Source organism: Dipodomys spectabilis, unplaced genomic scaffold (assembly GCF_019054845.1).
Source record: "Dipodomys spectabilis isolate Male_0828 unplaced genomic scaffold, ASM1905484v1 ptg000179l, whole genome shotgun sequence".
NCBI lineage: Eukaryota > Metazoa > Chordata > Mammalia > Rodentia > Heteromyidae > Dipodomys > Dipodomys spectabilis.
In genome coordinates this window covers 12,932,948-12,960,000 of record NW_024870856.1, presented here as the reverse complement: position 1 = coordinate 12,960,000, position 27,053 = coordinate 12,932,948, and the positions used below count along the sequence as shown (strand labels likewise).

The 27,053-nt window shown below is 52.9% G+C and overlaps 1 protein-coding gene across 1 annotated transcript in view; it reads left to right on the top strand.

Annotated features, from left to right (window-relative positions):
- The window catches only part of Cep72 (centrosomal protein 72), a 65,582-nt gene that overhangs the window by 5,851 nt on the left and 32,678 nt on the right, over nt 1-27,053 (top strand). Inside the window, exons 3-9 of the mRNA XM_042695255.1 lie at nt 1-70; nt 176-464; nt 4,090-4,217; nt 5,329-5,521; nt 8,064-8,166; nt 13,666-13,844; nt 16,822-16,986. The exon at nt 1-70 is cut by the window's left edge and continues 420 nt beyond it. Of these exons, the coding sequence (XP_042551189.1) occupies nt 1-70; nt 176-464; nt 4,090-4,217; nt 5,329-5,521; nt 8,064-8,166; nt 13,666-13,844; nt 16,822-16,986 (1,127 nt within the window). The remainder of the gene's footprint in view (nt 71-175; nt 465-4,089; nt 4,218-5,328; nt 5,522-8,063; nt 8,167-13,665; nt 13,845-16,821; nt 16,987-27,053) is intronic.

Genomic DNA, 27,053 nt, shown 5'->3' with positions numbered 1-27,053 from the left:
GGTCAGGCCAGGTCAGTCAGGTCTCCCTTCCTCACCAGGGTACCAGCAGATAGATCAGACCCAGACCCAGGTGAGGTCTGGCCCCGCCCCCAGGCGGTGGCCCCGCCCCCATCCCTTCCTCCTCCCCCCTATTCCTATCTGCGTGGGAGCGGTGGACTCCTGGCTCCGCCCCCAGGCGGTGGCCCCGCCCCCATCCCTTCCTCCTCCCCCTATTCCTATCTGCGTGGGAGCGGTGGAGGACTCCTGGCTCCGCCCCCTGGCGGTGGCCCCGCCCCTTCTCACGTCAGTTCCCGACCCCTCCCGTCCGGACCACACGTTGGCGGCCACGCCCACCCCAGGTCCCTCTTGTGCGCAGGCGCAGCGCGCAGCCGCCGAGTTTGAAAACATGGCGCCGGGCCCGCGTCTGGTTCTGTGCGAGGAGAAGGTCCGGGAGCGAAGTGGCCTCGGTCCCCACCGTGACCTGGGTGCGCGGCCGGCGGGCGGGAGGACGGGCGCAGCCGGGCGGTGACGGCGGCCTCCTGAGAGGCCCTCTGAGGAGTCTGGAAGCGCGGCCTCTTCCCGCCCCAAACGGTCGCGGGCGGGGAGGGGGGGGAGGTGAAGGGAGGGGGAAGCGGGGGGGGGGGGGAGAGGAGGGGAGGAGGGGGAGGGGAGGAGGAGGAGGGGAGGAGGGGGAGGAGAGCGGTGGGGGGAGGGGAGGAGGGGGAGGAGAGCGGGGGGAGGGGAGGAGGGGAGGAGGGGGAGGAGAGCGGGGGGAGGGGAGGAGGGGAGGAGGGGGAGGAGAGCGGGGGGAGGGGGAGGGGAGGAGGGGGAGGAGAGCGGGGGGAGGAGAGCGGGGGGGGAGGAGGGGGAGGAGAGCAGGGGGAGGAGGAGGGGAGGAGGGGGAGGAGAGCGGGGGGAGGGGAGGAGGGGAGGAGGGGGAGGAGAGCGGGGGGAGGGGGAGGGGAGGAGGGGGAGGAGAGCGGGGGGAGGGGAGGAGGGGAGGAGGGGGAGGAGAGCGGGGGGAGGGGGAGGGGAGGAGGGGGAGGAGAGCGGGGGGAGGAGGGGGAGGAGAGCGGGGGGAGGAGAGCGGGGGGAGGAGGGGGAGGAGAGCAGGGGGAGGAGGAGGGGAGGAGGGGGAGGAGAGCAGGGGGAGGAGGGGGAGGGGAGCGGGGGGAGGAGAGCAGGGGGAGGAGGGGGAGGGGAGCGGGGGGAGGAGAGCGGGGGGAGGGGAGGAGGGGGAGGAGAGGGGGGAGAGGAGGAGAGGGGGGGACAGGAGGAGGGGGAGGAGAGGGGGGGAGAGGAAGAGGGGGAGGAGATGGGGGGAGGAGGGCTGGGGGGAGGGGAGGAGGGGGAAGAGAGCGGGGGAAGGGAGGAGGGGGAGGAAAGGGGGGGAGAGGAGGAGAGGGGGGGACAGGAGGAGAGGGGGGGAGAGGAAGAGGGGGAGGAGATGGGGGAGGAGAGCTGGGGGGAGGGGAGGAGGGGGAAGAGAGCGGGGGAGGGGGAGGAGAGCGGGGGAGGGGGGAGGGGAGGAGGGGGAGGAGAGCGGGGGGGGGGGGGGGGAGGGAGGAGGGAGAGGAGAGCGGGGGAAGCAGGGGGGAGGGGAGGAGAGGGGGGGAGGAGAGTGGGGGTGAGGAGCGGGGAGGAGAGCAGGGAGGGAAGGGGGAGGGGGGATGGGGGAAGCTGGGAGGAGGGGGGAAGTGGGGGGGAGGAGGGAGGAGGAGAGCAGGGAGGGGAGGAGGGGGGGAGGGGGGAGCAGGGGGGAAGTGGGGGGGGAGGAGGGAGGAGGAGAGCAGGGAGGGGAGGAGGGGGGGAGGGGGGAGGAGAGGGGGGGAGGAGAGGGGGGGAGGAGGGTGGGGAGGGGCAGAGCGGGGAGGGGGGAGGGGGGGGCAGAGGATGGGGGGAGGCAGGGCTTGAGCTCCTAGAAGGTACGGTATGGCCCTTTGGTGGGGGACCAACCTTTTGAACCAGGATGGAGTCTTGGATGGACCTGGCTGTCGTACTGGATGTCCGGTCTTGGATGGGCCTGGCCGTCGTACTAGATGTCTGGTCTTGGATGGGCCTGGCCGTCGTACTGGATGTCCAGTCTTGGATGGCCCTGGCCGTTGTACTGGATGTCTGGTCTTGGATGGGCCTGCTGTTGTAATAGATGTCCAGTCTTGGATGGGCCTGGCCGTCGTACTACATGTCCGGTCTTGGATGGGCCTGGCCGTCGGCCTGGCCATTGTACTAGATGTCTGGTCTTGGATGGGCCTGGCCGTCGTACTAGATGTCTGGTCTTGGATGGGCCTGGCCGTCGTACTGGATGTCTGGTGTTGGATGGGCCTGGCCATCGTACTGGATGTCTGGTCTTGGATGGGCCTGGCAATCGTACTGGATGTCTGGTCTTGGATGGGCCTGGCCGTCGTACTGGATGTCCGGTCTTGGATGGGCCTGGCTGTCGGCCTGGCCATCGTACTGGATGTCCAGTCTTGGATAGGCCTGGCCGTTGTACTGGATGTCTGGTCTTGGATGGGCCTGGCCGTCGTACTGGATGTCCGGTCTTGGATGGGTCTGGCCGTCGGCCTGGCCGTCGTACTGGATGTCTGGTCTTGGATGGGCCTGGCCATCGTACTGGATGTCTGGTCTTGGATAGGCCTGGCTGTTGTACTGGATGTCCGGTCTTGGATGGGCCTGGCCGTCGTACTGGATGTCCGGTCTTGGATGGGCCTGGCCGTCGTACTGGATGTCTGGTCTTGGATGGGCCTGGCTGTTGTAATGGATGTCCAGCCAGAAAGGCTTGAAAACACCTGCTGTCTAATGCAGAGTTAGGGAAGCCGTAGGGCTGTTCTTCGGGCAGGCATTGGGTCACCTCTGTGCTACAGGAGGTCCTCCCCTGCAGAGTTAGCAGATCTAGTTCTTAGAGGTTCAGTGTGCCCTGGGCCACCTTCTTGCTGACATGGCCGCTGGGCTTTTGCGGTGGAGGATGCATGGCCCACCTTGTCAGGACAGAAGGTGTGGTCCGTTGCTAGGCCCATTCTTTTCCTTAGCATTCCCGGAAGCAGGGCTGGCACAAGGCTCGTTGAAAGTCCTCAGATGACATTTTTCTTCTCTCTTCTTTATTTTTGATGGTGGTTTTGTTTGATTTTTGTGTCTTGATAATGGTTTTGCTGTGTAGACCAGGCTGGCCTTGAATTCAGTCCTCATTCCTCAGCTTCCCAAGCCTGGAGTGTAGGCATGTGCCACCACACCTGGCCTCAGGTCACATTTTAAACTCAAAGCAAAGCTTCTTTTGAGATGTAAGTTTTCCTGGGAAAGCGGTTGGCACTTTCAGGCCCACTCTTGTCTTTTTTATAGAAACTTATTTCTGTGGTGGCATATGTAACAACTGATTACTGAGCCTTCCTTAGGATGACATACATGCCAAGCATTTCGTATCCCAGAAATAAGTGGCTTCTGGTTCCAGAGGCAGTGAGTGGACCTAGGGTTGCTGGGAGTTCCTGGGAAGGAGAGGGGGTTGGAGGGGGAGTATTCAATGACACTTGTTGAAGATCAGAAAGACCAGATTTTGTGTGATGGTATTCACCTATAAGCCAGCACTTGGTGTGCTTAGGCAGAAGGGTCAAGCACTCAGAGTGTGGCCTGTGTAGTGAGACCCTGTGTCAAACAAAAGCAAGAAGAAGGGCTATTCAAGACCACTGGGGTGTGTACAGAGACCACTGCGGTGATACATTGCAGTGTGGAGGAGAGATTGGGTTCAATTCCCAATACACAGGGGGTATTGGGCACACAAGATGGGGACCCGTGGGTGGGAAACTACTGTGCAGAAATATGATGGGTCAGAGATTCTAGTGGGAAAAAAAATAGACCTCAGACTTACCAGAGGTGATGACCAGACATCCTGTGAAGAGGGTAGAGGGAAGGGGCCTGCTGGGTACTGAGGAGACAAGACATGGGGGTGGCAGTGTTGCTCTTTGTTAGCATTGGCAAGTGTACACCTGCTCTGCAACGAGAGGCCCAGGAGCTGGCACCAGCTTGTCAAACAGTCTTCGTTAGTATCTACTGTGTTTCTAGAGACTTCCTGTAATGGGTTTAAATGTAAAAGATTGAAATCTTACTATTTTTTATTCTTAGCTGAACTTCAGTCATTATCTATTCCTGGAACATACCAAGAGAAGATAACTCACTTAGGAAATTCTCTGATGCATTTGACAGGTCTAAAATCCTTAGATCTCTCAAGAAACTCATTGGTTAGCCTCGAGGTGAGTTTATCAGTGTGAGTGGAAAATATAGATGTAACACTAATAAACGGTGCACTTACAGTGATTCTAAGTGTTGTTGCCATGTTTACTGTCAACTAGATTGTAGTCAAAGCCATAGCTTTCTGAAGAAGATGAAATACCTTTAAAGGAATTAAACAAGATCCCAAATCCTGACATGCACATGCCACCCTACCCACTCCCTATCTCTGCATTTTTTCTTTTCTTTTTTTTTTTTGGGGGGGGGGTCCGGTCGTGGGGCCTGAACTCTGGGCTTGGGCGCTGTCCCTCAGCTCTTCAGCTCAAGGCTAGCGCTCTACCACTTGAGCCACAGTGCCACTTCCGGCTTTTTTCTTTTTGCTTATGTGGTGCTGAGGAATCGAACCCAGGGCCTTATGCATGCAAAGCAAGTGCTCTACCACTGAGCCACCTTCCCAGCCCCATTTTTCTTTTTCCTTATGATCACTTAGGACCTGACTTTGGCCTCCTGCCCTAAATAGCAAGGAGTGAGCTCGGGGCTTGTTGCAGCCTGGGCAGTGAGCAGGTGCCTAGTCGTGGGTTAGGGCAGAGCACTTGCCTGGCAGCCGCAAGGCCCTGAGTTCAAATTCAAAAGAAAAGTCACCAATAACCATACACAGTGAAGGTTTCATGAGTAAGCCCTGCTGTGGGAGAATGTCACAGAGGTTTGAGTGAGAGTTTCTAGCCTGGACAGAAATGCAAGATCCTACTGCCTCACAGCTTCAGAACCTAGCTCAGCAGACGCAGCTCTTCAGCTCCCAGCATCTCCCAAGCAACAATAAAAATGGAGCAGTATTTTGACCCTGACAGATTGTGTGCAGTGAAATTGTTTAAAACATGTTCCTTGGTGCATACTGGGCACTTAGGAGAAAGTAGTCATATTTAAAGTACCATTAGGACTGACACTCCTATATTCAGAATAACCACATCGTTGCTTTTTAGTGAAAAACAGAACTTCATAGATGAGAATATGCTCCATTTTTATGTTTCTGATGCCAGCATGTATTTGTTACAAGTGTGTTTAGGTTGGTGGGTCCACCCCTACTAATGGTTTACTTTGCAGTGTGAACTGATTTGTATGTTTTCTGATTAACAGGGCATTCAGTACCTGATCTCCCTAGAGAGCCTCAATCTCTATTACAACTGTATTTCCTCGCTAGCAGAGGTATTCCGGCTCCACTCCTTAGCTGAACTCCAGGATGTGGACTTCCGGCTGAACCCTGTCGTGAAAAACGAGTCTGACTACCGCCTGTTTGTTGTCCATATGCTCCCCAAGCTCCAACAGCTGGGTAGGCTGTGCTGTAGGGTGTGGGTCATGCTGTTGTCTTTGTAGAGGGACTTGATTCTTTCATGTTGATGGCCCATGTCCTTGCGGAGACGCAGCCGAGGGTCTCGTGGAAGAGCCGCCTGAAGGGCTCTGGGGCCTGCCAGACAGTGATGGGGTAATGCCTGCACACTTCCACGGCAGTGCCTGTCAGGGTCAGAGACTCATAAATACTTCCTGACATTTTTGTTTTAATTGAAACCAGACTTCCTCCTCATATTGTTTATTCTTCTGAACCCAGAACATCATCAAAAGTAAAAGAAGCTGGGTGCTGGTGGCTCCTGCCTGTAATCCTAGCTCCTCAGGAAGCTGAGCTCAGAGAATCAAAATTAGAAGCCAGCCTATGCAGAAAGTCCATGAGATTCTTAACTCCAGTTAGCTACCAGAAAAGCCAGAAGTGGAGCTGTGGCTCAAGGGGAAGAGTGCTAGCCTTGAGCACAAAAAAGCTCAGAGACAGCACCTAGGCCCTGAGTCCAGGTCCCAGATCCTACACAGAAAAAAATGAAAAAGAATCAGAAGGAGGAGGAGTATTTTTCACTCACAGCAAAGGTCCTGACTAAGTGTGATGTCTACAGACGTGGGTGCCATCCCTGTTCCTTTGGAGATTAGCAGCAAGAAGAGGCTGTGCGGCTGAGTGTATGAAAGTTTGTGGGCGCCTGTCAGTATACAGACAGTCGTAATCCTAGTTTACCCCTTGGCTTCATCTCTGATGTCCACACAGCAGGCTGCACACTGGCCCAGGAGGCAGGCCCTGTCAGCCTGCTGCCCAGGGTCTTTGTCTCAGTGAGAGACAGTGCTGGTACTGGTCTAGATGGCCAGGCCATCAGGTCATCATCACAGTGTAGATCCAAAGCTGGCCAGGGTCTCTAGACTCCATATCCTGAGTCCGTTGTGATGAAAGTCTCAGCAGCAGTTAGGTGACGGGTTTCTGGGGGCAAGGCTGCGTTGTGTGAGGAGCAAGTAGGCTGGGTTCAGAGAGTACTGTTTACTTCAAACTCTGCTTGGAATCTCCATGTTTAATTTGATACTTAGGACATGTGCTTGCATTCTCATTTCTACTTGACTGTTAAATCAGGTAACTTATAAACAGATGAGTTTGAATCTTTCTAAAAGCACTATACTCAAGGGCATTTTAAAGCATCTTTCCCATTGCCATAAAAATTTTAGATTCAGAATCTTAAGATGTTTATATAGGGAAGAAATTGGACTTAGCACATGTCCAGGGTATTTCCAGACACAATAAAGGAACAACATGGCAATCAAAGTCATTGGAAGAATCTTGCCCAAAGCCTCCTAGGTCTCCGTCCATCCTGTGCGGGCCTGAGGCATATTGGTTCTGGTTGTGGGTGGGTAGTTGTGGGGTGCACGGGGGATGGGATGGTCATGGGGTCTGTGGAAGGAAGCAGTGCGGCCATCAGGAGTAGAGGTGGAGTAAGGCACCAGAGTCAGCCCCAGTTCTGCCCAGGCCCTACCCCAAGGGGGTATGTCAGCTGGTAGGGTGTGCCTCTAGTGCAGAGAAGGTCCTGCCACTCAGTGAGAGGGCAGAGGTGGAGATGGAGATCTGAGAATGGAGAGGGCGGGATTAGGAAAACAGGAGCCATGAGTGCTGGTTCCCTGGACATCAGTGCAGAAGGAAGAGAACTCTGGCTTGGCATTCACCTGAGTCAAAATGCTTGGTTTCTGCTTTGACAATTATTGCAGTATTACTGTTGCTATGATTTTTCAGTGAGTGTCATAGAGGAGTGATCTTTGGATGTAGTAGAGGACCTTAAGGACAACTATAACTCTGTAGGAAATCATGTGACGTTTCAAGGTCATGACCTCATCCTCTGTATGTGTGTCAGGAGATCCTGAGAGCTCTTGGTAGAGTCTTTTCTGAGGGCCATGGGACTTGTCTGTCTAGTGATCCAGACTTTTCTAAGGGCACACTCAAAAGCCAGTTCATCCTGTTCTCCACACAGTTTTTTTTGCCAGTCCTGGGTCTTGAGCCCTGGGCCTGGGCTCTGTCCCTGTGCCTTTGTGCTCAAGGCAAGTGCTCTACCACTTGAGCCACAGCTCTACTCCCAGCTTTTTGAGGTTAATTGGAGAGAAGAGTCTCAAACTTCCCTGCCTTGGCTGGCTTCAAACCACAGTCCTTGGGCCTGAGCCTCCTGAGTAAGTGGGATTACAGGTGGGAGCCACTGTCATCCAGGCATACAAACTTCCTAGAGTGCATGTGGTAGGTCTGCCCCAGCATCTGGTGTGCACGTTGGAGAAGGACATGTGTATGCACGCACCTCACGAGGGCACTGCTTTTCCCACAGTCAGGAGCCTTTGCCCACAGCACCTTCTGAGCCGTGAGTTGTATCGGAGTAGGCTTGACCTCCTACGGTGCACTTGGCGGTGCCCCTAATGCTGGCAGCTCTGGAATAGATTTGCAGGGCGTGATAGGGCGCCCTTGGGGCTGAGCCTTTCTGCCCTGAGCTTCAGGGTGAAGGCCTTTCACCCACCTCTGCTGTTCTCCCTAGATGACCGTCCCGTGAGAGAGAGTGAACGGAAAGCTTCACGACTGCATTTTGCGCCAGAGGACTTGCCCCATTCAAAGGAAAGCTTTGCGGCCACAGTGGGAAGGTACGAAGTGTCGCTGTGCCCAGGTGGTTTTCAGACTTAACCTTTTGACCGCTTTGTTTGCTCCTCTGTAAGAAGCAGTTTTACCATGAGACTTCAGCCGTTCAGTCATACCTGCAGATTCCACTCTGATTCTGGATCTACCACCTCTGCAGTGACACCTGACTGGAGTTCTAAACTCCTCATAGTTCTCCAGGAGGGTTGGGACCAACATCTTCCATACTTCTTTTAGCATTGATATGTTTACTGACTTCATGACTGGCGTGTTTTCCTGTGTGCGTATGTCCATGTGTCTTTGTATGTGCGTTTTGTACAAGGGCATGAACTCATGAACTCAGGACCTCATACTCTCATTTGACTTTTTGAGTCAAGGCTGGTGCTCTACTACTTGAACCGCATCTCCACTTCTGGGTTTTTGCTGGTCGATTGGAGATAAGAAAGTCATAGACTTTTCTGCCTAGGCTGGGTTTGAACTGCAATCCTCAGATCTTAGACTCCTAAGTAGCTAGGATTATAGGCATGAGACACACCAGCTTCTGGCTCACATGTAGTCTTAATGGGGATTTCTTTCCAGAAGGCTTTCAATTTTTTTCCCCCAAGATCCATCCAAGAAATCACTATTTGTGGCAGCTTTATCCTTATAAAATGTATTTTGTACTCCTTGATGTAGGGCTTCAGAATGGATATCTCATGGTATCTTACCAGCGTTTGTGGGTGGCTGTATGCACTGTCGATGAGTGTATTTTGAAAGGAGTCTTTTTTCTGAGCAACAGTGGTTCTCGACAATGGACTTAAAATATTGAGTAAACCCTATTGTGAACGGGAGTGGTCACCTAGGGTGTGTTGTCACATTATGGAGCACAGGCAGAGACTAACTACACTCCTTAATGATAAATGAGCATTTATTCCATCCTCAGTCACCAACTGCAGGGCCTCTGATGAGAGGCTCCGATGGTCCTTTGAAGCTTTGAAGCCAGATGCTGTGGTTTGCTTCTGGAAGCGTGTGTGTTGAAATGACACTGCTGGGACATGGTAGGGCTTTGTTGGAAAGGGTTAGGGCACTGGAGTCTGCACTTAGGGGAACGGTCCTTTCTTTCTGGCCACCGTGAGGGGAGTAGTTTCCTCTGCTGTGTGCGCTCACAACAGGCTCAATGCAGCAGTGGCAAGTGACCATGAACTGAAACCCTGAGCCAATAAAAACCTTTCCTTCTCTTAGGCTGATTGTTCTCAGGCTTTCTTTATAGTAATGGAAAGTCCTAGCGCACTCCTTCCAGTAAAAGACTGTCTGGTCTGCATTGAAAGTCTGAGGGTAATGAAGGCACCTTCCTTCCTACCTTAGCTGCGTCTCTTGGGTGGCTGACTGCAGCCCGGGTCAGGACCCGTTGCTTCATCTCTACTCTTATGTTTCTGAACTGTAAGAAAACCTCTCCCAGATCCAACCTTGTCTTCTGTAGCTTCTTTCCTTGCCTTTTCCAGTTTTCTTAGAATTGTAGGGAGTCAGGGTATTTCATTGAATAACCTTGGCTTAAGAGAAGGTAGTAGGCTGGGTGCCAGTGGCTCATGCCTATAATAATAATGCCTACTCAAGAGGCTAAGATCTAAGGATTGTATTCAAAGCCAGCCCAGGCAGGAAAGTCCATGAGATTCATTTCCAGTTAACCACCAGAAAGCCTGAAGTGGTGCTGTGATTCAAGTGGTAGCTTTGGGCTGAAGAGCTCAGGGACAGCACCCAGGCCCAGAGTCCAAGCCCCATGACGGGGAATGAGAGAGAGAGAGAGAGAGAGAGAGAGAGAGAGAGAGAGAGAGAGAGAGAGGAGAGAGAGGAGAGAGAAAAAATCTGGTTTTATCTTCTGTCTAAACTATTAAAATTTCTCCACTTCTACATTGAGTCTTTCTTGCTAGGAATCATTTATGTGTTCACTGGAGTAGTATTGTGTGTTCACTTTTTCAGTAACTTTTTCTTTGGTTTCACATGTTGGCTATCCCATAAAAGAGGCTTAATTTTCACCCTGTCTTGGCTTTCAACATACCTTTCTTCTAAACTTAGCCATCCAGCTCTTGACTTAGAGATATGTTAGTCTTCTGTTCACTTGGATACTTTGGGGACAGCACAGGATATTAGCTGGTCAAATCGCCTCAAAGAGAAGAGAGATGGGAGAGAGAGAGTGCAACAGCTGATGGATGGATTTCGTGTGCCAGCTTGGTTTTTATGCTCAAAATATTACAACAGTAACATCGAAGGTCATTGACATCACCGTAACATGCATAAGAATAATGGAAGGGCTTGAAACTGTGTGAAAAGTACCAAAATTTGGACCAGACACACAAAGGGAACCCAGTGAATTTGCTCAGGTTTGCTCATCTGTTTATCTCAGCCATGGCTTCTACTGCCTCCCTGTGCCCCCACCCTTCCTTCTGGGGCTCTGTGCAGGGTACCCAAGTTTGAGTCTACCCAGTGGCCTCCTGAGCTGTGGAAATGGATCACCTCCCTCTGTTCTGTTTTCTTTCTGCCACTTAGAGAGTGGCAGCCCACCAGGCCTGCCATGCACTGGGTGTCAGCACTTCTAGAAATTTCACTTGAGTTGAACTTTAATTCCAAAAACGAGCTTGGTTATCTCATAGGTTTTACTCATTGTTGACTCTCTATTTCATGAGCCACTGGTTCTTCTATTTTCTTTTGGTGCTTTGTCATGGCTTCCTGTACCTTGCTGAGGATATTTAAAGTTGCTGTTGAAATTTTCTCTTTCTAGAAAGTCCCTAACATCTGTACTTCCTAGTCATGATCTCTTTGGTTTGTTTGTATACAGTCTGTACTTGTTTTTTTTGTACCCCTCCCACTTTTTATATAACTAGGCATTTTTTTAAACGTATTTTTTTATTGTGAAAATACTGTACAGAGGGGTTACAATTACATGGGCAAGATAATGAGTACATTTCTTATCAAGCATTGTAGCCTCCTCCTTTGTTTCCCCTTCCCATCCCTTCCCATCCTCCCCCTGCCCCCCCACCCAATCCTCCCCGCTCCCCTTCCTCCCCCCCCAGCACCAAAGTTGTAAAGTTCGTTTTTCGACATAACGACTTGTACATCTCATTGTTGCAATGGGTCCTCCTGTATCCCTGTTTTAACGATTTGTTTTTTCCCTTCCCCTCCACATACCAACATCAAATACAGTGAAAGCAGGGGTTATACCATGGGGGAGGGACATACAAAGCAACAAAGACATAATCTTATAAATATGTTAGAAACAATCGCATGAAAGATCTCTCTCTCTTTTTTTTTTTTTTTGTCAGTCGTGGGGCTTGAGCTCTAGGCCTGGGAGCTGTCCCTGAGCAATTCAGCTCAAGGCTCATGCTCTACCACTTGAGCCATAGTGCCACTTCTATATAATTGCATTTTGAGTAGTAAAATGTAGCAACTCTGGAAATCAGATCTCTTGGTTAGCTGAGTTTACTGTTATTTTCTCTCATGGTAGTTGTCAGTTTTGGGTGAGTTTTCTGAATCAGTTCTGTGAAATTTATGCCTTGCTTGATCTGGCCTTTGAAGCTTCTATTCACTTAGCTTTGCTGCTCTGCTGATCAGCGGGCAGGGGTTTCTGTACATATACAAGCAGGTTGTGTGGCAGAGGTTGACATGTGCTGCCCTCAGTCTGTACCTGTGTTTGAGCCTCACACCACTTCTACAGACTCTTAAAGGGCAGATGTAGGGTCTTCTGACCACACCGCTCTGCTCTCTGGGTTCCCAGAAGTGCAGATATGCCACACAGAATGACTCCGTCTTTCCATAAAGATTCTGATGAGGCTGAAAGGTTCCTGCCACCAACTGACATTCTTAGTTGGTGTGAGAGCTCTCACAGTGTTCACACAGGGGGTTCGCATTTCTGAGAGCCCTCCTCCTGTGTGTGAGGGCGCTCAGCCTTCTGCAGGCCTCCCTGTAGACCATGGCCGCTCCTCTAGCCATCACTGTTGTTTACTCCAGTTGCCAGGCGCCCGACCAGTATCAGACCTAGGCCGCTGTGGGTTAGGTGTCTGGCCCTCAAGGATGGAGCAAGCAGGCATTAATGATGTTACCTGCTCTGTGCCCTGTGTTTCCAGTTGACGAGCTGGGAGCAGCGAGGTCAGATCCTCCTGCTCTCCTTGCTGAAGAGCAGAAGAGCATTGTTTTCTTGGAGTGATTGCTGCCTGGGTTATTGTAGGCTTTGCTTTGTTCCAAACTCCCAAAAATGTTGATCCATACGTAGTCCCTTCTTTTTGTTTTGTTCTTATGGAGCTTAGAACTTGGCGTTCTTTCCCTACCACTTAACTGACTTTTTTTTTTTTTTTGTGGGTCATGGGGCTTGAACTCAGGGCCTGGGCACTGTCCTTCAGCTCAAGGCGAGCGCTCTACCACTTGAGCCACAGCGCCACTTCTAATTTTCTGGTGGCTAATTGGAGACAAGAGTCTTACGGACTTTCCTGCCCAGGCTGCCTTTGAACTCAGATCTCAGCCTTCTGAGTAGCTAGGATTGCAGGCGTGAGCCACTGGCACCCGGCAACTGAATTTATTTTTTGATATTTGAATGTGGAGGGATATTTCAGGTAGGTTTCTCGTTTATTGTAACATATAGGAAATAAAATAATAATTTTATTCACAGTTGAAATAGAGTAACCAATAAACATTCAAGTTTTTTTTCTAGATTGACTTGTTTAAACAGTCAGATTTGATGGTTATAAAGGTTTCAGATGTCTTAGGAATTAATTAAAAAGGAAAGAAAAGGCTCCACCCTACTCCCTCTCCAGTGAAACCACCGCCATCAACAGGACCATACTTTGTGGCAGATACAAGGAGTGATGTTCTATGTAAAATTAGTAGTCAGACCACACACACTTTTAATCCTCGGGTAATTAGAATAGCGTCTCAGTATTATCAGAGTAAGCTCTTGAGTCTCCCTGATTATGCTCTGCACAGAAGTATCTGAGTTTCCAGGGCCTTTGGTGTCAGTATTCTCACTGCAGATGAGAACTATTTGTCTCTAGTAGCTGCATAGCTGAGTTGCCACAGTTAAAACCAACCAGAAGTGACCATGGACCGTAGTGCCGCAGATCCCTCTCAGTGTGAAGCAGGTGCCACGCATGTGAACTCCCTCCGCAGGCCAGTATTCGTCTTATGCTTTGTTGGAAAGGAGGACCTTGTTGTAGAGGACTTTCCCACCCAGGTTGGCTTTGTTCTCCAGATCTCTACCTCCTAAGTAGTTAGGATTACAGGCATAGGCCCTAGCTATTTTAACTTTATCACATATATCTCATTGTGGATACGTTACTTAAAGAACAGGTTGAGTTTTAACCTGCAGGAGAATTGTGGAGGAAAGGAATGTGGTGGGGCATGGAGAGGTCTCAGGACCTTGCGGTTGGTGGCTGCTTGTCTTGGTTGAGACTTTTCTGGGTCCCACAGCTTCCCTAAGCTCATCCTGGGTGGCGTGGTTCCCTGTAGGCTGCGGACACTGACTCGGTCTCTTTCCATTGCAGACCACACCACTCCAGAGCCCGGTGCGCAGATGCCTTGACCAAGAAGTGTTTGATCATGGATGAAGATGATGAGGCTGTCCTGAACCTCATTGCTGAGTGTGAGTGGGACCTAAGCAATCCCCCTGGAAGCACCAGCGCCAGCCAGAAGGAACTTGAGGCCGACCTGCAGCATGCCCAAGGTATGCGCTGAGTTACACACACAATTGTGCTGCTTCAAGTACTGAGTACGAGGGGCAGGGTCCTCCTGGGAGTACTGAGAGTGTGGACTATGGAGTTAGGAAAGGAGGAGTTAGGGCTCCTAAATTGAGCACAGTTATACTGCATGGCATGGAAGTCAGATGCTGGTGGAGCTGGTGTCTGCTTTGGCCCAGCGGCTCTGAGCCACTTAGCTCTGACAAAGGACTGATCTCAGGCTGCATATTTAGGCCTTTATTGCCCTCCACAGATGTAGGGGCTTCTCATGCATTGCCTTCTTCTTGAAAAGGCTCTTCTTCATGAAAGGCTCTTCATAAAGGCTCTTCTTCATGAAAACAAGACGTTGAGGCACGTTTGGGCCGAGATCCCAGGTTTGCCTGGCTACTTGAGGAATAGTCTCCCAACACTGTCGCGGTCCTGTTTGTCCTAATTAATTCCTCTTGTGAATGTGTGTGTGCCATAGCATTTATAGGCTCAATCTGTATTTTGTGAAGACTAATGTGGAAATGTTGGCCATGTGTGTCTCTGCTTCAGTGATATCTGAGCCTCACTTCTGTGTACTCTGGTTCAGTGAGTTTGCTTCTTTTCTTGGTAATGAGTTATACTTGGTAATGAGTAGTGCTTTATGATTTGAAATCCAGATTCTTGCTCAGATAGAAGTACTTTGAATTTTCTCCCATTCCATGGCATGTTTTTCATTTTCCTAACAATACTTCAAAGAACTGATGTTTTAACTTCAATGAAGTCTAATTTGTCTTTTTTTTTCTTCAGTGGTTTGTAGGAGGGTGGGGTGTATAGTGTGTCTGGTAGGGAGGTCTTCATCTATGCTGTTTAAGAGGATTTCTTCCTTGCTTTTTACATCTATGTTGTAGTTTAAGTGCCTATATGCAAATTACACTGGATAAGCAAATGCTGTGAGATTTCTGGGTGAGCCGGTGTTGTGGGTGGTGTGAGATCCCTGGGTGAGCTAGTGCTGTGTGGTGTGAGGTCCCTGGGTGAGCTGTTGCTGTATGTGGTGTGAGATCTCTGGGTGAGCCAGTGCCTTGTGTGGTGTGAGGTCCCTGCGTGAGCCGGTGCTGTGGGTGGTGTGAGATCCCTCGGTGAGCTGGTGCTGTGGGTGGTGTGAGGTCCCTGGGTGAGCCGGTGCTTTGTGTGATGTGAGATCCCTGGGTGAGCTGGTGTTGTGGGTGGTGTGAGATCCCTGGGTGAGCTGGTGCTGTGTGTGGTATGAGATCCCTGCGTGAGCCAGTGCTTTGTGTGATGTGAGATCCCTGGGTGAGCTGGTGTTGTGTGTGGTGTGAGATCCCTAGGTGAGCCAGTGTTGTGGGTGGTGTGAGATCCCTGGGTTATCCGGTACTGTGGGTGGTGTGAGATCCCTGGGTGAGCTGGTGCTGTGTGGTGTAAGGTCCCTGGGTGAGCTGGTGCTGTGTGGTGTGAGATGCCTGGGTGAGTTAGTTCTGTGTGGTATGAGATCCCTGGGTGAGCCGGTGTTGTGGGTGGTGTGAGATCCCTGGGTGAGTTAGTGCTATGTGGTATGAGATCCCTGGGTGAGCTGGTGTTGTGGTGTGAGATCCCTGGGTGAGCTGGTGCTGTGTGGTGTGAGATCCCTGGGTGAGCCGGTGTTATGGGTGGTGTGAGATCCCTGGGTGAGTTAGTGCTGTGTGGTGTGAGATCCCTGGGTGAGCCGGTGTTGTGGGTGGTATGAGATCCTTGGGTGAGTTAGTGCTGTGTGGTATGAGATTCCTGGGTGAGCCGGTGTTGTGGGTGGTATGAGATCCCTGGGTGAGTTAGTGCTGTGTGGTGTGAGATTCCTCGGTGAGCTGGTGTTGTGTGTGGTGTGAGATCCCTAGGTGAGCTGGTACTGTGGGTGGTGTGAGATCCCTGGGTTAGCCGGTACTGTGGGTGGTATGAGATCCCTGGGTGAGCCGGTGCTGTGTGGTGTGAGATCCCTGGGTGAGCTGGTGCTGTGTGGTGTGAGATCCCTGGGTGAGCTGTTGCTGTGTGGTATGAGATCCCTGGGTGAGTTAGTGCTGTGTGTGGTATGAGATCCCTGGGTGAGTTAGTTCTGTGTGGTGTGAGATCCCTGGTTGAGCCGGTGTTGTGGGTGGTGTGAGATCCCTGGGTGAGCTGGTGTTGTGGGTGGTGTGAGATCCCTGGGTGAGTTAGTGCTGTGTGGTGTGAGATCCCTGGGTGAGTTAGTGCTGTGTGGTGTGAGATCCCTGGGTGAGCTGGTGTTGTGGGTGGTGTGAGATCCCTGGGTGAGCCGGTGTTGTGGGTGGTGTGAGATCCCTGGGTGAGTTAGTGCTGTGTGGTGTGAGATCCCTGGGTGAGCTGGTGCTGTGGGTGGTGTGAGATCCCTGGGTGAGCCGGTGCTGTGTGGTGTGAAGTCCCTGGGTGAGCTGGTGTTGTGGGTGGTGTGAGTTCCCTGGGTGAGTTAGTGCTGTGTGGTGTGAGGTCCCTGGGTGAGCCGGTGCTGTGTGGTGTGAGGTCCCTGGGTGAGCTGGTGCTGTGGGTGGTGTGAGATCCCTGGGTGAGCCGGTGCTGTGTGGTGTGAGGTCCCTGGGTGAGTGACCACTGGTTTAAAGAACCAAGATCTCTTCTGCTGAGTTATTCTGCTGCCGTTTGTCAAAATCTGATTGTGACATTTGTTCAGAGTCAGTTTACCTTGTCTGTTTCTCATTTTGAAGATTTTCTTTGTTTCCTGCCACCCTGTCTTGGTTACTGCCTCTTTCATGTGAGTTGAGTTGGGTCGAGTCCTGTGATGTCAGCTCTACCCTTTGCTCAGGGTAGACCCGTCTGGAATTCAGTGTTGTCTGCTGTACTATTAACTCACTCAGGCTTCTTTTTCTTAGTTAATTGATTTAAGGAAAGGATGCTTAATAAATGTCATACACTGTCACAAAATTAAGGTGTCATTTTTTTTAATGAAACAAAATTTAAAATGTGTTTAATAAAATACAGAGTCCAGACATGTGTTCAGCGCTTCTCCATCCATCCATCATCAGTGTGGGGACTCGGTGAGGAGGGGCCGTGAGAAGAAGAGGAGCAGCTCCGGAGGGTGCTGCTCGGGACAGCCAGCTGAGGACCAGTACTGCGGGGAGCTGCCCACACAGCACGGCCACCCAGGTGAACGCTCAGCCCTGCTGCGCCTTCTTGGCCCTTAAACATGTTTCAGCATTTGATAGTGCTTTGAGAGGTCTCACCTGTTTTCTTTGTACTTATTTACAGAATTCTCTAAAATGTCTTAGGGAAAAAATTAATCACCTTGAAATTTACCATCCACCATATTTTAGGAAAGTATGCTTAACAGTAGTCAACTACTATCACAAACTTAAATTTCTAGTCTGCAAAAACTTAAATATTTTTCCTTTGCAAACACATTCTTCCTCTGCCTCTTCCTCTTCCCCATTCCCTCTCTCATATGCACACTTTTCTTCTAAGTTTTTAGGCTCAGGTTATAACAGTACTAGTATTTTTTTTCTTTTTGTGGTATTCATATTTTAAGTTTGTGATAGTACTATATGACATGTAGCTTGGGATGACAGGCCCATGGTGCTGTACCCAGCTACAGACTGAGAAGGAATCTTAGGAACTTTTCTGCCTGGGCTGGCTTTGAACTACGATGCTTCTGCTCTTAGCCTCCCAAGGAGCTAAGATGACATGCATGAGCCAACTTAGAAGTTATGTTTTCAATATGAGAAGTTGTGAAATTAAATTATAAATTAATGAGATTATTATGTGCATCTGTGAGGTGTAAATATAAAAAACTCTCCAGTATTAGGCTGGATATAGTGTTCATGCCTATAATCCCAGCTATTCAGGAGGACTGTGGGTCTGGATCAGCTCATCTCGACAAAAAGACAATGGTGATTTGTCCCTAAATCAATCCCAGGTTTGTGGAAGACATAAGTAGAAGTATTGTAGTACAGATCACCTTAGGCAAAAAAATATGAGAGCCTACCTCAACAGCAACTAAAAGCAGAAAGATGATATGTATAGTTCAAGTGGTGGAGCACCTGCCCAGCTGGGGGGGGTGGGAGGAGGAGTCTTGGGTGCACACCCTACTACCAACAAAAATGTATAAATATCCTCTCATTTGAATGAACAGGTTGCTCAGGCCATGCTTGGGGGGCCTTTAGAAACGGGGGTCATGTGGTGGCTGGCCAAGTGGACTGCTCACATCAGACGCAGGGCAGGCATGTGGTGGCTGGCCGAGTAGACTGCTCACATCAGACGCAGGGCAGTCATGGTGGCCGAGTGGACTGCTCACATCAGACGCAGGGCAGTCATGGTGGCTGGCCGAGTGGACTGCTCACATCAGACGCAGGACAGTCAGTCATGGTGGCCGAGTGCACTGCTCACATCAGACGCAGGGCAGTCATGGTGGCTGGCCGAGTGGACTGCTCACATCAGACGCAGGGCAGTCATGGTGGCTGGCCGAGTGGACTGCTCACATCAGACGCAGGGCCGTCATGGTGGCCGAGTGGACTGCTCACATCAGACGCAGGGCAGTCATGGTGGCTGGCCGAGTGGACTGCTCACATCAGACGCAGGGCAGTCATGGTGGCTGGCCGAGTGGACTGCTCACATCAGACGCAGGGCAGTCATGGTGGCTGAGTGCACTGCTCACATCAGACGCAGGGCAGTCATGGTGGCCGAGTGGACTGCTCACATGAGACGCTGGGCAGTCATGGTGGCTGAGTGCACTGCTCACATCAGACGCAGGGCAGTCATGGTGGCCGAGTGGACTGCTCACATCAGACGCAGGGCCGTCATGGTGGCCGAGTGCACTGCTCACATCAGACGCTGGGCAGTCATGGTGGCTGGCCGAGTGGACTGCTCACATCAGACGCAGGGCAGTCATGGTGGCTGGCCGAGTGGACTGCTCACATCAGACGCAGGGCCGTCATGGTGGCCGAGTGGACTGCTCACATGAGACGCAGGGCCGTCATGGTGGCCGAGTGCACTGCTCACATCAGACGCAGAGCAGTCATGGTGGCTGGCCGAGTGGACTGCTCACATCAGATGCAGGGCAGTCATGGTGGCTGGCCGAGTGGACTGCTCACATCAGACGCAGGGCAGTCATGGTGGCCGAGTGGACTGCTCACATGAGACGCAGGGCAGTCATGGTGGCCGAGTGGACTGCTCACATCAGACGCAGGGCAGTCATGGTGGCTGGCCGAGTGGACTGCTCACATCAGACGCAGGGCAGTCATGGTGGCTGGCCGAGTGGACTGCTCACATCAGACGCAGGGCAGTCATGGTGGCTGAGTGCACTGCTCACATCAGACGCAGGGCAGTCATGGTGGCCGAGTGGACTGCTCACATGAGACGCTGGGCAGTCATGGTGGCTGAGTGCACTGCTCACATCAGACGCAGGGCAGTCATGGTGGCCGAGTGGACTGCTCACATCAGACGCAGGGCCGTCATGGTGGCCGAGTGCACTGCTCACATCAGACGCTGGGCAGTCATGGTGGCTGGCCGAGTGGACTGCTCACATCAGACGCAGGGCAGTCATGGTGGCTGGCCGAGTGGACTGCTCACATCAGACGCAGGGCCGTCATGGTGGCCGAGTGGACTGCTCACATGAGACGCAGGGCCGTCATGGTGGCCGAGTGCACTGCTCACATCAGACGCAGAGCAGTCATGGTGGCTGGCCGAGTGGACTGCTCACATCAGATGCAGGGCAGTCATGGTGGCTGGCCGAGTGGACTGCTCACATCAGACGCAGGGCAGTCATGGTGGCCGAGTGGACTGCTCACATGAGACGCAGGGCAGTCATGGTGGCCGAGTGGACTGCTCACATGAGACGCAGGGCAGTCATGGTGGCCGAGTGGACTGCTCACATCAGACGCAGGGCAGTCATGGTGGCTGGCCGAGTGGACTGCTCACATCAGACGCAGGGCCGTCATGGTGGCCGAGTGCACTGCTCACATCAGACGCAGGGCCGTCATGGTGGCCGAGTGCACTGCTCACATCAGACGCAGGGCAGTCATGGTGGCCGAGTGGACTGCTCACATGAGACGCAGGGCAGTCATGGTGGCCGAGTGCACTGCTCACATCAGACGCAGGACAGTCATGGTGGCTGAGTGGACTGCTCACATCAGACGCAGGACAGTCATGGCGGCCGAGTGCACTGCTCACATCAGACGCAGGACAGTCATGGTGGCCGAGTGCACTGCTCACATCAGACGCAGGGCAGTCATGGTGGCCGAGTGGACTGCTCACATCAGACGCAGGACAGTCATGGTGGCTGGCCGAGTGGACTGCTCACATCAGACGCAGGACAGTCATGGTGGCTGGCCGAGTGGACTGCTCACATCAGACGCAGGACAGTCATGGTGGCCGAGTGGACTGCTCACATCAGACGCAGGACAGTCATGGTGGCTGAGTGGACTGCTCACATCAGACGCTGGGCAGTCATGGTGGCCGAGTGGACTGCTCACATCAGACGCAGGACAGTCATGGTGGCTGAGTGGACTGCTCACATCAGACGCTGGGCAGTCATGGTGGCCGAGTGGACTGCTCACATCAGACGCAGAGCAGTCATGGTGGCTGGCCGAGTGGACTGCTCACATCAGACGCAGGACAGTCATGGTGGCCGAGTACACTGCTCACATCAGACGCAGGACAGTCATGGCGGCTGAGTGGACTGCTCACATCAGACGCAGGGCAGTCATGGTGGCTGGCCGAGTGCACTGCTCACATCAGACGCAGGGCCGTCATGGTGGCCGAGTGCACTGCTCACATCAGACGCTGGGCAGTCATGGTGGCCGAGTGGACTGCTCACATCAGACGCAGGACAGTCATGGCGGCAGAGTGCACTGCTCACATCAGACGCAGAGCAGTCATGGTGGCCAAGTGCACTGCTCACATCAGACGCAGGACAGTCATGGTGGCTGGCCGAGTGGACTGCTCACATCAGATGCAGGACAGTCATGGCGGCCGAGTGCACTGCTCACATCAGACGCAGGACAGTCATGGTGGCTGGCCGAGTGGACTGCTCACATCAGACGCAGGACAGTCATGGCGGCCGAGTGCACTGCTCACATCAGACGCAGGACAGTCATGGTGGCTGGCCGAGTAGACTGCTCACATCAGACGCAGGGCAGTCATGGTGGCCGAGTGGACTGCTCACATCAGACGCAGAGCAGTCATGGTGGCCGAGTGGACTGCTCACATCAGACGCAGGACAGTCATGGCGGCTGGCCGAGTGCACTGCTCACATCAGACGCAGGGCAGGCGTGTGGCGGCTGGCACAAGGTATAGAGAGACTGTTCTGGGTTTTGGACTGTAGTTAAGGCCAGGGTCATTCCCGTGCTTGGCCATATCTGTGCTGCCTCACGGTTACCCTGTGTTCTGTACTTCTGTAGTGTGGGGCTAGCAGACACAATGGGAGCACACTTTGTCCATTCCAACTCACAGAACTCCTTTGTTGAAGTACTGCCTGAGCACAGCCTTGTAGAAGTCTTCCTGTCTGTTTTGTACCAGCTCTGGGTTTCACTGTATTTGCTCCTTCTCTTTGCCTACTCTGTCCTCTGCCTCTGTGTCTGCAGTGAGCCTGTGCCTGTCCTCTGTGTCTGCAGTGTGTCTGTGCTCTGTGTCTGCAGTGTGCCTGTCCTCTGTGTCTGCAGTGTGTCTGTGCTCTGTGTGTGCAGTGTGTCTGTGCTCTGTGTCTGCAGTGTGTCTGTGCTCTGTGTCTGCAGTGTGCCTGTGCTCTGTGTGTGAAGTGTGTCTGTGCTCTGTGTGTGCAGTGTGTCTGTGCTCTGTGTGTGCAGTGTGTCTGTGCTCTGTGTGTGCAGTGTGCCTGTGCTCTGTGTGTGAAGTGTGTCTGTGCTCTGTGTGTGCAGTGTGTCTGTGCTCTGTGTGTGCAGTGTGTCTGTGCTCTGTGTCTGCAGTGTGTCTGTGCTCTGTGTCTGCAGTGTGTCTGTGCTCTGTGTCTGCAGTGTGTCTGTGCTCTGTGTGTGCAGTGTGTCTGTGCTCTGTGTGTGCAGTGTGTCTGTGCTCTGTGTCTGCAGTGTGTCTGTGCTCTGTGTGTGCAGTGTGTCTGTGCTCTGTGTCTGCAGTGTGTCTGTGCTCTGTGTGTGCAGTGTGTCTGTGCTCTGTGTCTGCAGTGTGTCTGTGCTCTGTGTCTGCAGTGTGTCTGTCCTCTGTGTCTGCAGTGTGTCTGTGCTCTGTGTCTGCAGTGTGCCTGTCCTCTGTGTCTGCAGTGTGTCTGTGCTCTGTGTGTGCAGTGTGTCTGTGCTCTGTGTGTGCAGTGTGTCTGTGCTCTGTGTCTGCAGTGTGTCTGTGCTCTGTGTCTGCAGTGTGTCTGTGCTCTGTGTCTGCAGTGTGTCTGTGCTCTGTGTGTGCAGTGTGTCTGTGCTCTGTGTCTGCAGTGTGTCTGTGCTCTGTGTCTGCAGTGTGTCTGTCCTCTGTGTCTGCAGTGTGCCTGTGCTCTGTGTCTGCAGTGTGCCTGTCCTCTGTGTCTGCAGTGTGTCTGTCCTCTGTGTCTGCAGTGTGTCTGTCCTCTGTGTCTGCAGTGTGTCTGTGCTCTGTGTGTGCAGTGTGTCTGTGCTCTGTGTCTGCAGTGTGTCTGTGCTCTGTGTCTGCAGTGTGTCTGTGCTCTGTGTGTGCAGTGTGTCTGTGCTCTGTGTGTGAAGTGTGTCTGTGCTCTGTGTCTGCAGTGTGTCTGTGCTCTGTGTGTGCAGTGTGTCTGTCCTCTGTGTCTGCAGTGTGTCTGTGCTCTGTGTCTGCAGTGTGTCTGTCCTCTGTGTCTGCAGTGTGTCTGTCCTCTGTGTCTGCAGTGTGTCTGTGCTCTGTGTCTGCAGTGTGTCTGTGCTCTGTGTCTGCAGTGTGTCTGTGCTCTGTGTCTGCAGTGTGTCTGTGCTCTGTGTCTGCAGTGTGCCTGTCCTCTGTGTCTGCAGCGTGTCTGTGCTCTGTGTCTGCAGTGTGTCTGTGCTCTGTGTGTGCAGTGTGTCTGTGCTCTGTGTCTGCAGTGTGTCTGTGCTCTGTGTGTGCAGTGTGTCTGTGCTCTGTGTCTGCAGTGTGTCTGTGCTCTGTGTGTGCAGTGTGTCTGTGCTCTGTGTCTGCAGTGTGTCTGTGCTCTGTGTCTGCAGTGTGTCTGTGCTCTGTGTGTGCAGTGTGTCTGTGCTCTGTGTCTGCAGTGTGTCTGTGCTCTGTGTCTGCAGTGTGTCTGTGCTCTGTGTGTGCAGTGTGCCTGTCCTCTGTGTCTGCAGTGTGTCTGTGCTCTGTGTGTGCAGTGTGGCTGTGCTCTGTGTCTGCAGTGTGTCTGTGCTCTGTGTCTGTGCTCTGTGTCTGCAGTGTGTCTGGGCTCTGTGTCTGCAGTGTGTCTGTGCTCTGTGTGTGCAGTGTGTCTGTGCTCTGTGTCTGCAGTGTGCCTGTGCTCTGTGTCTGCAGTGTGCCTGTCCTCTGTGTCTGCAGTGTGTCTGTGCTCTGTGTCTGCAGTGTGCCTGTCCTCTGTGTCTGCAGCGTGTCTGTGCTCTGTGTCTGCAGTGTGTCTGTGCTCTGTGTCTGCAGTGTGTCTGTGCTCTGTGTCTGCAGTGTGCCTGTGCTCTGTGTCTGCAGTGTGTCTGTGCTCTGTGTCTGCAGTGTGTCTGTGCTCTGTGTCTGCAGTGTGTCTGTGCTCTGTGTCTGTGCTCTGTGTGTGCGGTGTGTCTGTGCTCTGTGTCTGCAGTGTGTCTGTGCTCTGTGTCTGCAGTGTGCCTGTGCTCTGTGTCTGCAGTGTGTCTGTGCTCTGTGTCTGCAGTGTGTCTGTGCTCTGTGTCTGGAGTGTGCCTGTCCTCTGTGTGTGCAGTGTGTCTGTGCTCTGTGTCTGCAGTGTGTCTGTGCTCTGTGTCTGCAGTGTCTGTGCTCTGTGTGTGCAGTGTGTCTGTGCTCTGTGTCTGCAGTGTGCCTGTCCTCTGTGTCTGCAGTGTGTCTGTGCTCTGTGTCTGCAGTGTGTCTGTGCTCTGTGTCTGCAGTGTGCCTGTGCTCTGTGTGTGCAGTGTGTCTGTGCTCTGTGTCTGCAGTGTGTCTGTGCTCTGTGTCTGCAGTGTGTCTGTGCTCTGTGTCTGGAGTGTGTCTGTGCTCTGTGTCTGCAGTGTGTCTGTGCTCTGTGTCTGCAGTGTGCCTGTCCTCTGTGTCTGCAGTCTGTCTGTGTTCTGTGTCTGCAGTGTGTCTGTCCTCTGTGTCTGCAGTGTGTCTGTGTTCTGTGTGTGCAGTGTGTCTGTGCTCTGTGTCTGCAGTGTGTCTGTGCTCTGTGTCTGCAGTGTGCCTGTCCTCTGTGTCTGCAGTGTGTCTGTGCTCTGTGTGTGCAGTGTGTCTGTGCTCTGTGTCTGCAGTGTGTCTGTGCTCTGTGTCTGCAGTGTGCCTGTGCTCTGTGTGTGCAGTGTGTCTGTGCTCTGTGTCTGCAGTGTGCCTGTGCTCTGTGTCTGCGGTGTGTCTGTGCTCTGTGTCTGCGGTGTGTCTGTGCTCTGTGTCTGCAGTGTGTCTGTGCTCTGTGTGTGCAGTGTGTCTGTGCTCTGTGTCTGCAGTGTGCCTGTGCTCTGTGTCTGCAGTGTGCCTGTGCTCTGTGTCTGCAGTGTGCCTGTGCTCTGTGTCTGCGGTGTGTCTGTGCTCTGTGTCTGCAGTGTGTCTGTGCTCTGTGTCTGCAGTGTGTCTGTGCTCTGTGTGTGCAGTGTGTCTGTGCTCTGTGTCTGCAGTGTGCCTGTGCTCTGTGTGTGCAGTGTGTCTGTGCTCTGTGTCTGCAGTGTGTCTGTGCTCTGTGTCTGCAGTGTGTCTGTACTCTGTATCCGCAGTGTGTCTGTGCTCTGTGTGTGCAGTGTGTCTGTGCTCTGTGTCTGCAGTGTGCCTGTGCTCTGTGTCTGCAGTGTGTCTGTGCTCTGTGTCTGCAGTGTGTCTGTGCTCAGTGTGTGCAGTGTGTCTGTGCTCTGTGTCTGCAGTGTGTCTGTGCTCTGTGTCTGCAGTGTGTCTGTACTGTGTATCCGCAGTGTGTCTGTGCTCTGTGTGTGCAGTGTGTCTGTCCTCTGTGTCTGCAGTGTGCCTGTGCTCTGTGTCTGCATTGTGTCTGTGCTCTGTGTCTGCAGTGTGTTTGTGCTCTGTGTCTGCAGTGTGCCTGTGCTCTGTGTCTGCAGTGTGCCTGTGCTCTGTGTCTGCGGTGTGTCTGTGCTCTGTGTGTGCAGTGTTTCTGTGCTCTGTGTCTGCAGTGTGCCTGTGCTCTGTGTCTGCGGTGTGTCTGTGCTCTCTGTGTGCAGTGTGTCTGTGCTCTGTGTCTGCAGTGTGTCTGTGCTCTGTGTGTGCAGTGTGTCTGTGCTCTGTGTCTGCAGTGTGTTTGTGCTCTGTGTCTGCAGTGTGTCTGTGCTCTGTGTCTGCAGTGTGTCTGTGCTCTGTGTCTGCAGTGTGTCTGTGCTCTGTGTGTGCAGTGTGTCTGTGCTCTGTGTCTGCAGTGTGACTGTGCTCTGTGTCTGCAGTGTGTTTGTGCTCTGTGTCTGCAGTGTGTCTGTGCTCTGTGTGTGCAGTGTGCCTGTGCTCTGTGTGTGCAGTGTGTCTGTGCTCTGTGTCTGCGGTGTGTCTGTGCTCTGTGTCTGCGGTGTGTCTGTGCTCTGTGTGTGCAGTGTGTCTGTGCTCTGTGTCTGCAGTGTGACTGTGCTCTGTGTCTGCAGTGTGTCTGTGCTCTGTGTCTGCAGTGTGTCTGTGCTCTGTGTCTGCAGTGTGTCTGTGCTCTGTGTCTGCAGTGTGTCTGTGCTCTGTGTGTGCAGTGTGTCTGTGCTCTGTGTCTGCAGTGTGTCTGTGCTCTGTGTCTGCAGTGTGTCTGTGCTCTGTGTCTGTGCTCTGTGTCTGCAGTGAGCCTGTGCCTGTCCTCTGTGTCTGCAGTGTGTCTGTGCTCTGTGTCTGCAGTGTGCCTGTCCTCTGTGTCTCTAGTGTGTCTGTGCTCTGTGTGTGCAGTGTGTCTGTGCTCTGTGTCTGCAGTGTGTCTGTGCTCTGTGTCTGCAGTGTGCCTGTGCTCTGTGTGTGAAGTGTGTCTGTGCTCTGTGTGTGCAGTGTGTCTGTGCTCTGTGTGTGCAGTGTGTCTGTGCTCTGTGTGTGCAGTGTGCCTGTGCTCTGTGTGTGAAGTGTGTCTGTGCTCTGTGTGTGCAGTGTGTCTGTGCTCTGTGTGTGCAGTGTGTCTGTGCTCTGTGTCTGCAGTGTGTCTGTGCTCTGTGTCTGCAGTGTGTCTGTGCTCTGTGTCTGCAGTGTGTCTGTGCTCTGTGTGTGCAGTGTGTCTGTGCTCTGTGTGTGCAGTGTGTCTGTGCTCTGTGTCTGCAGTGTGTCTGTGCTCTGTGTCTGCAGTGTGTCTGTGCTCTGTGTCTGCAGTGTGTCTGTGCTCTGTGTGTGCAGTGTGTCTGTGCTCTGTGTGTGCAGTGTGTCTGTGCTCTGTGTGTGCAGTGTGTCTGTCCTCTGTGTCTGCAGTGTGTCTGTGCTCTGTGTCTGCAGTGTGCCTGTCCTCTGTGTGTGCAGTGTGTCTGTGCTCTGTGTCTGCAGTGTGTCTGTGCTCTGTGTGTGCAGTGTGTCTGTGCTCTGTGTCTGCAGTGTGTCTGTGCTCTGTGTCTGCAGTGTGTCTGTGCTCTGTGTGTGCAGTGTGTCTGTGCTCTGTGTCTGCAGTGTGTCTGTGCTCTGTGTCTGCAGTGTGTCTGTGCTCTGTGTGTGCAGTGTGCCTGTCCTCTGTGTCTGCAGTGTGTCTGTGCTCTGTGTGTGCAGTGTGGCTGTGCTCTGTGTCTGCAGTGTGTCTGTGCTCTGTGTCTGTGCTCTGTGTCTGCAGTGTGTCTGGGCTCTGTGTCTGCAGTGTGTCTGTGCTCTGTGTGTGCAGTGTGTCTGTGCTCTGTGTCTGCAGTGTGCCTGTGCTCTGTGTCTGCAGTGTGCCTGTCCTCTGTGTCTGCAGTGTGTCTGTGCTCTGTGTCTGCAGTGTGCCTGTCCTCTGTGTCTGCAGCGTGTCTGTGCTCTGTGTCTGCAGTGTGTCTGTGCTCTGTGTCTGCAGCGTGTCTGTGCTCTGTGTCTGCAGTGTGTCTGTGCTCTGTGTCTGCAGTGTGTCTGTGCTCTGTGTCTGCAGTGTGTCTGTGCTCTGTGTGTGCAGTGTGTCTGTGCTCTGTGTCTGCAGTGTGTCTGTGCTCTGTGTCTGCAGTGTGTCTGTGTTCTGTGTCTGCAGTGTGTCTGTGCTCTGTGTCTGCGGTGTGCCT